The sequence below is a fragment of the Lotus japonicus genome, chromosome 1 (genome assembly GCF_012489685.1).
Source record: "Lotus japonicus ecotype B-129 chromosome 1, LjGifu_v1.2".
NCBI lineage: Eukaryota > Viridiplantae > Streptophyta > Magnoliopsida > Fabales > Fabaceae > Lotus > Lotus japonicus.
Window position 1 is genome coordinate 120867457 of NC_080041.1, and position 12966 is coordinate 120880422.

The following is a 12966-nucleotide window of genomic DNA, read 5'->3' on the forward strand; positions in this document are numbered from 1 at the left end:
TGAAACTATTTTCAGTACTTTCAAATTATTTCTTAATGAACTGTTAATGGTTTTAGGCGCTTGTTACATAAATATTTATTGGTAAGCTAATTAGAGAAGTTTACTGCAGGGAAACTTATCTATTTATAAGCTAATGTTATGAAAATTGAATGGACTAATGTTATGAAAATAAGTTCAAAAGAATTACTTTGTTATTATTTTTTTGTCAAGACTTATTTAGGTAGTCTTGAGTTTTTTATTCTAAACGTAACAAAAAAAAAGTTCAAAAGAGCTAATAGATAGATTATAAACTATTTTTACAAGTTTATCTAAACAATATTACCAATGTGTTGACATATGATTTGAAATAAATGTATGTGAGATAAATTTTCAATTTCAATATTATGTTAAGTCATAAAAAGAACTCAACAGGGGGTAGGTCCTAATGTAAAAAACTCATAAGGCAAAATGCTGAAGTTGTCGAGCATCTCTACACGTATAGTTCTATAAGGTCAAAGTTGACTGTTGGTTCTGATTGGAGACATTAAATGAAGTGCAATTTTAGTATATTATGAAGTGTTCATTAATGAGACAATAAAGCATACTAAGTCGGAACCCTAGTAGAAGTGTGTGGGGGGGGGGGGGGGTGGTTTAATGACTATGCCGCTGTAGATAAATCAAGTGAACATGCCTTTTACAAAAGATCCTCTTCCTTTTATATGGAAATGTGTAAAACCTTAAATATGATCCCTAATTAGACTCTTTGACCTTATAAATTAATGGCCTAAGAGCCCTTACAGATCGTCAATTAGACTTGGCTCACCTTAATTGGATCGAAGCACTAAAACAAAGAACCAAATCATCGTGCTCACAAAGGCTTGTCAAAACGGGAGGCCCTCAAGGTGGGTGCTTAGTTGGCTCGAACACAGGTTGCCAGCTATGCCTTAGTCATTGATGACTCACCTTTAAGTCTACTTTCAGAGATCCTCTGTTCACCATGACCACAACCATTTTGAGAGGGTTCGTCTCGCTCAGACACCACCAAGACGAGCTGATAATCGGTCCATGAAGCCTTGGTTATCAACTTATGTTTAGTTCATAACACCTTTACTAGTAAGATTCTTTACATTCCTATCTATTGAAAAGTAAAATCAAACAATCTTTAGAAATTGTAAATACTAGTAAGTAACCAGTTTGTTGGGTAGTGGTTCAACACTTCGTTCCTTAAGTGAGTGGTTGAGAAATTAATTTCTGACTGTTGTAAATGAAAAAAAAAACCTTGTTAGTCAGCCCTTTACTACTCAGAGTGTTGACCATGGAGTGAAGAATTTGTCTAAGAGTTTTCGACTGTCGTAATACCTTATCAAGGCAAGGAAAATCCCAAACTCAAAAATCCAACAAAAGATAGAACGGACTTATATTTCATAAAAATAGGAAATAAAATAACAAAGTCAACAAAACTGAAAAAACAGTCCAAGCCAATTCAATTTGTGAGATGATTTGATATAATGGGGAAGATGAAATAGTTAGTCTTCCATTAGAATTTTTTTCTTTTTTATGGCAGTCTTCCATTACCATTAGAATTTGGCCAAGCCAACTCTTATCTTAGTGCAAATATATACATATCCAAAACGTAACGTACGTGGAGACCTCTATGCTATGAAGAACGCTTCTTCTGTTAGACCCTATTCCCACGCTTCCTTCTTCCATTCCAACTCCTATCACCTAACACAATCACACACTACTCTTCTGTCACCACTTACAATCAACAATAATCTTCATATCATACCCTTAATTTTCTTTAACCATTAATTATATCTTGTTTAACTTTGTTCTAATACAAGTTTTTGATGTCTACCATGGTCATGGTTGTTTCAAATAGAGAATTTGCAAGGTAGTTCTGGTTTCATGTGTTGATCATTGCTTGGAAGAATAGAATGCAATTGCAATGTCAATTGCAGATCAGAGAAACGTGTCTGCCATCAAAGTTTTCTCTAGAAAGTCCATGTGTTGCTTCTTCACGTTGACAACATTCCTCTTCATCACATCATGTTTATTTGTTCTTCGCTCCACCGGCTCCGACGCCGCACCGGTCTCCATTGATCATGTTTCACAGCTTCTCCCTACCTTGAACAAGACCCAGAATGCAGAATCCTCATTTGGAAACAGAGCAATACTCGTTGACAGTGTGAAAAAAAATGCAGAACCACCAACCATTGAGAAAAACATACAACAATCATCTGGTGTGCCATGTAACAGTGACAAGACTGCAACAACAAGTGACAGCGTTGTTTTGAAAAGTTTGAAAGTTTTCATGTATGATTTGCCTTCTGAGTTCCATTTTGGACTATTGGATTGGAAACCTGAGGGAAACAGTGTTTGGCTTGATATGAGAATCAAGATACCTGGTTACCCTGGGGGTTTGAATTTGCAGCATAGCATAGAGTATTGGCTTACTTTGGATATTCTAGCTTCTGAACTACCTGAATCTTCTTCTTCTAATGCAAGGACTGTGATCAGAGTTAGAAACTCTGCTGAAGCTGATATAGTGTTTGTGCCATTCTTTTCTTCTCTGTGCTATAACAGACACTCCAAAAAGAACAAGGGTTTGCAAGAGAAGTTAGTGAGGTATTTGATGGCTCAAGAGGAATGGAAGAGGACAGGGGGGAGGGACCATTTGATCTTGGCTCACCATCCAAATAGTATGTTGGATGCTAGAATGAAGCTGTGGAATGCAACTTATATACTCTCAGATTTTGGGAGATACCCTCCAAACATAGCTAATGTGGAGAAAGATGTGATTGCCCCTTATAAACATGTTATTCCACTCTATGTTGATGATCACTCCACCTTTGAGAGCCGTCAAACATTGCTTTACTTCCAAGGTGCAATACACAGAAAGGATGTATGTTCCTCTTTCTCTTTGATAACTTGGTTTTGTTGTTTCTTTAGCTTTTAAGTGAGTTAAGTCTTTAGGCCCTGAATTCATAAGCACTGTCTTAGTTATGTTTGAGGAATTGGGGTCCTTCCTTGAGTGTCTTCTACATGTCTGCTTGGGATCCCTAAATGTTTTCTCACGTTGCATTACATACACCAGGGCTAAAGTGCTCTGAATTTTATTTGTGCTTTCTACAAAAATCAGTATCTCATAGGAGTGTCATCATATGCCTAATAATGTGAGTAAATATTTAGTTGGGTCCCTAAAAAGGTGTTACTTGTGTAGCTTAGTTATGAACTTTCTAACAAGATCACCTTACAAAGTTTTCAACTTGCTAAAACAAGGACCAATTTGCATCAATAGAAACCTTGGGGGGGGGGGTGTCAAAGTATGTCAAGTAATAATTTGCATCAATAGTCTTTGATGGGTGCAAACTCATTCGAGAAACTGTTGCGGCCCCTCCCAACATATGACTTTCTCGGAGTTCGAACTTGTGTCCCCAAGGAATCTAGCTTGCCTACCACTACACCAACATTATATTAGTTACTCAACAATGTTTAGTTATTTACTTAGTGAACATTCCAAAATAGGACTTAATTGATAAATGCTTGAATCTTTAAAGCAAAGTCTTGAGTTCAAGTCGTCTTATGTATGAAAAGAATCTCCTGAGACTGCTGGCCCCATCAGGAGGAAGTGGATGTTTCCGGTATTGTCTTCGATGGAGATACCTTAAAAATAGGACTTGACAATATTTCACATTTTTTACACATAATTCTGCATAATTAAACCATAAATGGATTCTGTCAAATCAAGTTAAATTGAAAGCTCTATCTAATGCCATGGCATGTATACAAATGCTTGTAGCCAGATTTTTACAACTGTTCTTTAAAAGGAATTTACATCACATCCACATGAATGTCTTGTAAAAAAGAGTTTGACATTTTGCAACTTTAACTTTCAGTACTTCCTTTTGCTTGTTAAACTTTAGAAAATTTCCTATGTAACTGATTTGAGTTTTTCTCATGCTCAGGGAGGCCATGCTCGGCAAGAACTATTCAATCTTCTGAAAGATGAGAAAGATGTGCATTTTTCATTTGGGAGTGTTCAGAAAGGTGGTATCAAGAAATCCACCGACGGCATGCGTTCATCCAAATTCTGCCTCAACATAGCCGGCGACACCCCCTCATCAAACCGCTTGTTTGACGCCATTGCCAGCCACTGTGTCCCTGTCATCATCAGTGACCAAATTGAGCTTCCATACGAGGATGTCCTTGACTACTCCCAGTTCTGCATATTCATCCGTACAAGGGATGCTCTCAAAAAGAAGTTTTTGATAAACTTTATCAGGAGCATTGGGAAAGATGAGTGGACTAGAATGTGGAACAGGTTGCAAGAGGTTCAGAGTTTCTATGAGTTTCAGTATCCATCTAAGGAGGGTGATGCTGTCCAAATGATTTGGCAGGCTGTCGCGCGTAAGGTCCCTTCCATGAAGTTGAAGATAAACAGGTCTAGGAGGTTCTTCAGGTCTCTTCATGGTAAATAGATGGGGCTCAAATTCAAATCAATGCCTGCATTAGATAACTTCTGATTAGTGAGAAAATGTTTTGCACTTCAGAGCCTTTGGATGTGATAGACTACTTTAGGTTTTGCCTTTCGAAATGCAACACTGCTACACATATATAGTGCTTATTTGAATACATGGTAAATTTTCACAGTGGAAGGATAATTGATTTTGGGAGAAACTACTCCTAGTAGTTTTTGTGGTAGTAGAAGTGATTCTGGTAGATTAGATTTCTAGGACCTCAGATTCCATATAGCTGATGAGGAAGTTGTTTTTGTGAGTAAGTAACTTTGTAACCCTTAGGATTCAACAATTCACACAACCTGATGATTCTAATTGTGTCTTTCACCATAATTCTTTGTGTATTTTATGTGAGTAAATGTCCATGTAGCCTTTTATTCTTACAACATTAGCCACAAATTTGATGAAATCAATGATTTGTTAGAATCTTTCATCAGAACATTCTTCTTAACATTAACTAACTTTGTATATTTGGGGTTCTATTTTATTACTTAGCCAATTTGTAACTTACCCCTCACATATTTTAAATGGTACAGTTAAGTTGGAGTCATAAGCTTGAAGAGTTGAACTGTTGAAGTGCAGTGTTCACATTTTCTAATCCCAAGTATATACCACCCTCCCCCCTTCCCTACCCAAATCTCCATTATTATGAACAAATTTATCATATGACTACACTCATACTTTGTCTCTCAAAACTTGATAATTGTTTTTCTTTAACTTTGTTAAAAAATATAAATGAATAATCATATCACAATAAATGACACTATTACAATTACAATGGTGTAAAGTGCATCACACTACAATAACTACATAGTGTTGCGTGGTGGTTGCTCACCTCGTCCCTTAACCATGAGGTTGAAGATTCAATTCTTATCCATGAGAATAAAACACATTTTCACCTATGGATTAAAAAAAAGGTGAAGCACATTTCATGGTCAGCCATTTAGTGTAAGCACGCATGACGACGAAATTAGTCATTGCTTTCGGTGGCGGCGGATGCTCTTGACTAAACAAAAACAAAATTGCATGCTACTGGTATTTTATTTTGGGGGAAATTTGTACCACTAGAAAAAGCAATTTCAATAGCAGCCCAACATAGCAACACCTTGAGGCCCAAAGCATATCCAAATTCCAACTCATTATCTAAGAAAAAATTGATCCAAAAAAAAAGATGATGGAATTATGGAACCAAATAAAAAACAAAACATGATAGAATGAAAATAAATTGTAAAACCCATGTTAAATCTCAAAACATGTTATAGTTCCTTTCCTTCAAGAATGAAAATGGCGGTGTTATCATCTTCTTCTTCTTCTTCTTCTCCTACACTGCTTCCACCTCGTCCTTCAATTTCTCAACCAAAACGCTACCCTATCCACACCCTCAAACCCCACACTCGTTCTCGCCACACCCTCTCCGCCGCCGCACCCGCCCCCTCACTCTTCTCCACCACCAGCACCAGAGAAGGTCTTGACACTGTCAACATTGCCGAAGATGTCACCCAGGTACCTAAAATTTCAAGAACTTTTACTTTCTAAGTTTTAGTGTGTCCTGCTCTTGATAATGCCAATGGATTCTAACCTAAACTCACATTAATTTTGAAATTTTGAATGATTGTTGCAGTTGATTGGGAATACACCAATGGTGTACCTTAACAAAGTTACAGAAGGTTGTGTGGCTAATATTGCTGCAAAACTTGAGTCCATGGAGCCTTGTAGAAGTGTCAAGGACAGGTAATAGTTACTCACTCTCTTCCTTTTCATCTGTTCCTGACTATGAAAAATGCAATGAATGTCATCCTTTATGTTAAAATTGTTATTTAGTTTTCTATTTTGTAGTTTTTTTTTCTTAAACAACATTTAGATAGGAGTTAGAGTATGTTCATGAAAATCTATGTAATGATATGCTTTAATTATATTTAGGGTAGGTCCTGTGATATGTTACTCTTAATAAGAATTTTCTCTAAATTGTTTGGTACTAATTTATCCATTCATTTTTCTTTTTCATAAAGTGAAGGCTGTTATTTACCTGACAGCATTTCCTGATTTGCACCTTGCAATTTGCTTTTTGAGTTTGATCCTCGGACTAAACATAAATCTATGTGTTAACGTGTGTTATTGTTCGAAATGTTAGAATTGGGTATAGCATGTTAGCTGATGCTGAAGAGAGTGGAGCAATATCCCCAGGGAAGGTATGTTTTGAAGTTTTGTGGTGTATAGAATTATCGATCAATGTTTTCACTGCAGCAATCTTTACTTTCTGATGGTTTGTTCAAAGCTGAGGTCTATGATCTTGAATTTTCTTTAAATTCCTGATTTTGTATTTGTGCAGACTACTTTAGTTGAACCAACAACTGGAAATACAGGACTTGGCATTGCTTTTGTCGCTGCAATGAAGGGATACAAACTTATAGTCACAATGCCTGCTTCCATAAATATTGAGAGGAGAATACTTTTACGTTCATTTGGTGCCGAGGTTGTTCTGACTGATGCAGAGAAAGGACTGAAAGGGGCAGTTGACAAAGCTGAAGAAATTCTTCACAGAACACCCAATGCTTACATGTTTCGACAGTTCGATAACATGAATAACACAAAGGTGATAATAGTCCATCTCATATAAGACCTTCACCCTACTAATCACTTGTTTTAAATTATATGGTGTATCCGTGAAAATATATCACATCATAAATGAAGTTACGTGTTATTAAGGTTTAAATGCAAAAATTACAGATCCACTTCGAAACTACAGGGCCAGAGATATGGGACGATACCATGGGTAATGTTGATGTATTGGTTGCTGGGATTGGAACTGGTGGTACTGTTACTGGCACTGGACGTTATCTGAAGATGATGAACAAAAGAATAAAGGTTTGATTATTCCTTTGATATGTATTTTTTCATTTCGAATTTGATGAGATACTTATTGGTCTGCTGGCACCAAATTCTACTGTTCAGTGTATCAGGTCCTGAATTCAAGTTCCATAACCTGCACTTTTTGGTATTTAAATTGTTATTGAATCAGTATGGTGATGACTTGGGCATTACATTTCTCTTATTCTAATTTTCATGTTCCTGATTTTTTTTTTTGATGTTGGGATGGAGATAAAGAAATAGGATTCAGAAGGAAGGTGTAGAATATTAGTTTGACTATTCTAGCATACATTTTATTAAACCATATTGTGTCCAATATTTTCTACTTTTCTAGTATGACATGAATTTCGTGACATACCTGTCTCACATAATTTGCAAGTGGCGCTTTACCTCTTATACTGTCTTTCACCTTGCATTAAAGTGTGCCGTATTATGCCTTGCTTAGGTGGTTGGGGTTGAACCTGCAGACAGAAGTATAATATCAGGAGACAATGCGGGTATAAATCTTTTACAAAGTGTATAATGTTTTTTTTTCCCCTTTTCTTTCTTAATGTTGTTAGTTTCAAGCTCAATATCCACTTGAAATAGATTTTCTTCGTCAGCTATTCACTATATTAGAGAGTTTTCTGCAGGATTCATACCAAGCATTTTGGATATCGAACTGCTTGATGAAGTCATCAAGGTAAACAAAAAAATTACCGCCCCTTTGTTGCATACTTGGCTTTTTATTTTGGTCATAGTATCCTGCTTGTGGTTATTCTCTTTTGCTTTCGCATTCCTATACTAAAGAACAATAGCTTTATGCTATTGCTTATCATGATTTAAGATGATAGAGAGTTCAATCTTTGGAGTCTGATAAGGCAGATGAAATAGAGATAGATGGATATTATTCAATCTGTAGAGATGAAGAATCTCTACTGGAAATAGTACAATACAACCGGAATTCGAGAGCCTGATCTCTCCATTCTACTACACCCTTATAATTTTCTAGACAGCCATCTAATAGGCTGCACCCTTTATTTATACAACTGCATAGTACAGTTTTTATTCTGAATACAACTGACTTACACACATAATAACTGCTAACTCCTAATAACTACAGACTGCCAACTGCTTTTAACCATCTGCCACATTTGAATTTTCACTCTCTCCTTGCTGTTCTGGCTGCTTAACAGTCTCCATGGCCACAGTAGTGGCTGCGCCACCCTCCATGGGGGTTTCAGGCCTGAAATTCTTCTTTTTCTGGCGATAAACATGAATTACAAGAGGTTTAATCTTATCAGAGTCATCTACATAAGATTCAAATGTTATACGGTTTAGTGTCATCCACTGATTGCTTTGGGGGATTTTCTATTTTCATTATGCAATGCTATTATCTTCATAATGTGTACGTATAGATTATTTTGCATAATAAGTTTTCTTGGAACTTGAAAGGACAGGTTACCAGTGGTGAGGCAATTGACATGGCGAGGAGATTAGCATTAGAAGAAGGTTTATTGGTAAGCTATAATTTAAACATCATTAGATATAAGTTTTATTATGCTTCTTATTTTAAAGTCAAATATTGGCGAAGTTTTGCTATATTTTGCATTGTAAACTTCTCTGTTTTGCATGTAAACCAAAGTAGGTAAATACAGAAAAACAGAAAATATAAACTGATAACTTTTTTCCAAATCTAATAGACCCTTTGTTTTCCATAGGTTTTTTTAGTGTGTGTATATATCGTAGGTACAAAATTCAATTTAGTTATTTGTTTGACCTTCTTCATCTTTAGTTTTGTATGTTGCTGGATATTGCATTGTCACCCTGAGCTACAAAGTAGTTTTGTTTATATTTTTGGAATAGGTTTTTATCATAACCATTTCAAATTTCTATCTAGGTTGGGATTTCGTCAGGAGCTGCAGCAGCTGCTGCCCTAAGTTTAGCAAGACGGCCTGAGAATTCTGGAAAACTTATTGTGGTGAGTTTGTTTCTTTTTATATTACTTTGGCTTTCTTTATGTTGTTTTCATTGCATGTACCCTATGTATTTTATATATTTATCATAGGCACTCCTTTGCTTTTAAATTGATATTGATAGATGTGAAGCTTTGTGAGTAGAGTACTTATTGTAACAGGTCTGTTGTGCCTGTAGATATATTTCTGTGTTTACTTCAGTGCTTAATGCTTATGTTTAGCTTGAGTTCTGGAATGTTGAACCCATTATTCCATTTTGCTCTGTGCATCGTCTTTGAGCCTAGGTTATGCTTTGCCGTTGATTACATGCTTACTCTTATTTTTGTAATTAAATTAGAACATTTTGCAAAATGAACCTCTTCTAAGCAAGATCTCTCTAGAGACATGATGCTTTTGTCTTCATTTTGTTCACAAAACTACAAGATCAGTGGGGGGAAGCAAATTAAACATCTTTTGGGTCTAGATGAAGTTGGGTATCTGTGCTTCCCTTCATAGAAATGGAAATTTATGGTAAGTATAAGAAAGTAGCAAATAAGGGCCTAGGCAAACTTGAGAGTGATGTTTCCCCTGAATTTTCAATGGTGGAAATTTAGAGAACATTTCTGCATTTAAATGTTCTATTTTACGGCTTTCTATGAGAAATTGTTCTCTTGTTAATGTTAATAATGCTCCCTAATGCTGATGCTTTCTTCCTTTATAATTTTGCCTATTTGAAGGTTATTTTTCCTAGTTTTGGTGAGAGGTATATTTCCACTCCCCTCTTCAATTCTATCTATGAAGAGGTTCAGAAAATGTAACAAATAGATTCTCCCTTTACACATTGCCTTTGGATTTTGGAGCTGCTTCATGGCACCATTCAAGAAAGTAGCTGCCTTATGCTTTGAATAGGTATCATCTCACACTGTATATGTCATTTTAAAGTCAGTATAAAAAGACAACTGGTTTGTTTATTTTGTTTTTTTAATCCTTGGAATTTTGCTTCAGATGCACCCATTTGGACAAGGCACTGCTCTAGGAGTTGAGGCCAGATAGATGCAAAAGGGTACTAACTTGCACTTTATGTACAATGTAGTTTTTCATTTTTACAGTATTCCACAGTCATCAATGATGAACAGTATTCCAGTATTTTACAGGAATGTTGACACTTTTTTTTCAATTACTATTTTCCTACAATGTATCATATATGATATATATTGAAGCATATTACAGATCGACGATAGTATAGCTGAGGATGGTTTTTAAGTTGTAATACCAATGTTTGTTCAGAAGAATTGGTACTTGCTACCTGTTAAATATTGCATATCTTAAAATAGCATAGAGCTAAATTTCAAAGTTATGAGTATGAAGAGGAAATTCGGATGAAGTTCGCACAATGAGTAGGATCCAGAGTACTATAGCATTTGTTCTCTTATCTACATTTTTTCTGTCCATGAAATTTAGATTAAAGCTACTAGGGCTCAGAGGGCACTTACATTGCATCATGTAAATATGAGCGGTGCAAAAGGGCAATACCACTATGTTACAGATTTAATCACTACACAATGTATTATGTTTACTCAGAAATTCATCAAACAAACAAACAAAAACAATAACAAGGACAAGGGGGAAGAAGCACGATTCCACAGTTATGCCCTGAAATGTTGATTTAGGGTTTGATTGGCAAGAAGACCGAGAATGGCAAGGCTTACGAGATTTCTAGTCAAGCATCCACGGTCGTCGTACTGTGAGTCTACCCTAATAACAGAATCGGGGATGAAGAGGGACAAGACCCTGCATTTCCAAAATAGCAGGGCGGTTTGCACGATGACTCAAGCACGTGCAAGAGCGCCGAAATAGACCACCAAGCGGCTACCACGGAAATCGCCACATCATTCCTTTGCAAGTAAGATAATTGTCAAATTTTCGTCGTCTAAACCCACCTGATTTTTTTTGGGTATGAAAGTAGTTGGCTCTAGGGATGGCGGAATACAAGAGCGGCATTCACCCATAAGAGCAAAAATAATCACCAGTGCAAAATAACCTGGGATGGAGCCTCTTGACTGTGGATTACATATCAGAAATTTTGTAATTTTTCTTTGTTTGTATTTTGGATCAATTCTTCAATTCTTTAGCTTGTATTCAATCATTCACGTTGAGGACAAGGTGAATGAATGTTCATGCACAGAGTATTGATAGGTAGTTAGGTACCATCATCATATAGGTAAGTTAGTTAAGGGAGTTTCACTTAGTTGGAGAGTTAAATAGAGAGTAAACCTATAAAGAGAGTTAGAGAGAGTATTATTATCTTTAGGAACATTTAGGGTTGGGATATAGGGAGGGTGATTGAGACTCTCAAATTACTTAACAACAATGTACTTTTTGGTATTGAATAATAACAGCTTTTTATCTTTTTCTTGGCTAATTCTATTAGATTTCCAATTCTCGTGAATGAAAAAACTCAATAGCTAGTTTTCTACCGCTTATTATGCTGACAATATGCAAGAAATTAGTTTCGTGACTATCGACTGTGATGACTGGTTCATTGTAAAATATTAGTGTTTGTTAAAAAGATATTAGAACATGTGAGCTCAGTTTTTCAAAATTATTAACATAATAACATACAATACTAATGAGCGATTAATATTCAAAGCACCAATGAAGTATTTTCTTCCAAACCAGACTAGTGACAATCTCTGCCTGAAGTTTCATAAATTGTTCCATATTTGCACTTCACCTGTTAAGTCAAGCATCCATAGGTATCCATATTTTCTATTCTAGGTCTCAAAATGGAGAAACCAGCTATGGACAACAACCATAATACCTTAGTTCAAATGAATGAAATTTAATTCCCATTTAAATATCTCTATCTTCTATTTGAATGACTTGTTTTGTTGTGGCCATCCTGCAAGTACCTAAAAGGTTAACACTAACAGAATCTTTAATATTCCTTAAACTTAAACTTGTTTCTCAAAATTATAAGGATGGTTCCAAAATATGATCCCAATCGTAATTTTTAGAAAATGCCACTCCTTTTATGTCATTACTGATTCATATGCTTAGCCTAATTTGAAGGCCAATTAAATGCTGTGGACTTGCGTAAGCAAATCACTTCATTTTCCACATTATAGCATGGATGTTGATTTACAATAGAAGGACAAAGAAAAAAGGGGCAAGAGACAGAGAGAGACCTTAATGGTTTATATTAGAAACAAGACAAAACTTAAATTGCATTGAAGGCAGTGGGATCACATAGTAATTGGGCAATAACAATGATTTAGTCGGTTGCCATGTTTTAGTCTTTCCCTTCATTGGCTTAGATTCTTGTATGGTGTAGCAACAGGTTTTCTTAAGAAAGGTATCGCGTTTAAGTCTTGTGAATAGAAAAAATACGAATGAGAGAATTATCCCAACATGATGTGGATGTTCTCAACTCTAACATGATTGTTGGAGGATATATACTTGAGCTAAGACCAAAAGATTCTTGTACGGCTGGGAAAGACCTAGGTAAGAGGTATATGTGGCGGTCGCCCCCATAAAGAAAAAAAAACTTAACAGAATAGTATCCAAATGTTAAATTCGCCCCTAAATTTTCTATATATTTCAATTACTTTCAATTAGTAATTGTTAATTTTACTTGATGTATTAAATTTTCGTTACGCTTACTC

General features: G+C 35.8%; 2 protein-coding genes across 3 annotated transcripts; both read left to right on the forward strand.

Moving 5' to 3' along the window:
• The first annotated feature begins 614 nt into the window (after positions 1-614).
• Positions 615-4884, forward strand: LOC130729949 (probable arabinosyltransferase ARAD1). The gene is made up of 2 exons (XM_057581804.1): positions 615-2884; positions 3948-4884. Exons 1-2 carry the CDS (start codon positions 1928-1930, stop codon positions 4458-4460), a joined length of 1470 nt encoding a protein of 489 aa, XP_057437787.1. The 5' UTR covers positions 615-1927; the 3' UTR covers positions 4461-4884.
• Positions 4885-5728: 844 nt separating this feature from the next.
• On the forward strand, positions 5729-10658 carry LOC130729951 (S-sulfo-L-cysteine synthase (O-acetyl-L-serine-dependent), chloroplastic-like). Of its 2 annotated transcripts, none has more exons than XM_057581806.1 (11): positions 5729-6002; positions 6121-6230; positions 6631-6688; positions 6829-7092; positions 7227-7341; positions 7811-7864; positions 8000-8049; positions 8807-8866; positions 9247-9327; positions 10039-10210; positions 10307-10658. In XM_057581806.1, exons 1-10 carry the CDS (start codon positions 5736-5738, stop codon positions 10117-10119), a joined length of 1140 nt encoding a protein of 379 aa, XP_057437789.1. In that variant the 5' UTR covers positions 5729-5735; the 3' UTR covers positions 10120-10210; positions 10307-10658. The 2 variants fall into 2 exon arrangements, with proteins under 2 accessions (XP_057437789.1, XP_057437788.1); XM_057581805.1 differs by having other exon boundaries at positions 5731-6002; positions 7227-7364; positions 7813-7864.
• The last annotated feature ends 2308 nt before the right edge of the window (positions 10659-12966 follow it).

Bases quoted from the DNA above. Each gene is read 5' to 3' on its own strand.
- LOC130729949 (XM_057581804.1), top strand. From the start codon at position 1,928: ATGTCAATTGCAGATCAGAGAAACGTGTCTGCCATCAAAGTTTTCTCT. The intron at 2,885-3,947 runs GTATGTTCCTCT...TCTCATGCTCAG, and splicing joins GTGCAATACACAGAAAGGAT to GGAGGCCATGCTCGGCAAGA.
- LOC130729951 (XM_057581805.1), top strand. From the start codon at position 5,736: ATGTTAAATCTCAAAACATGTTATAGTTCCTTTCCTTCAAGAATGAAA. The intron at 7,093-7,226 runs GTGATAATAGTC...CAAAAATTACAG, and splicing joins ATAACATGAATAACACAAAG to ATCCACTTCGAAACTACAGG. The intron at 7,865-7,999 runs GTATAAATCTTT...AGTTTTCTGCAG, and splicing joins AATATCAGGAGACAATGCGG to GATTCATACCAAGCATTTTG.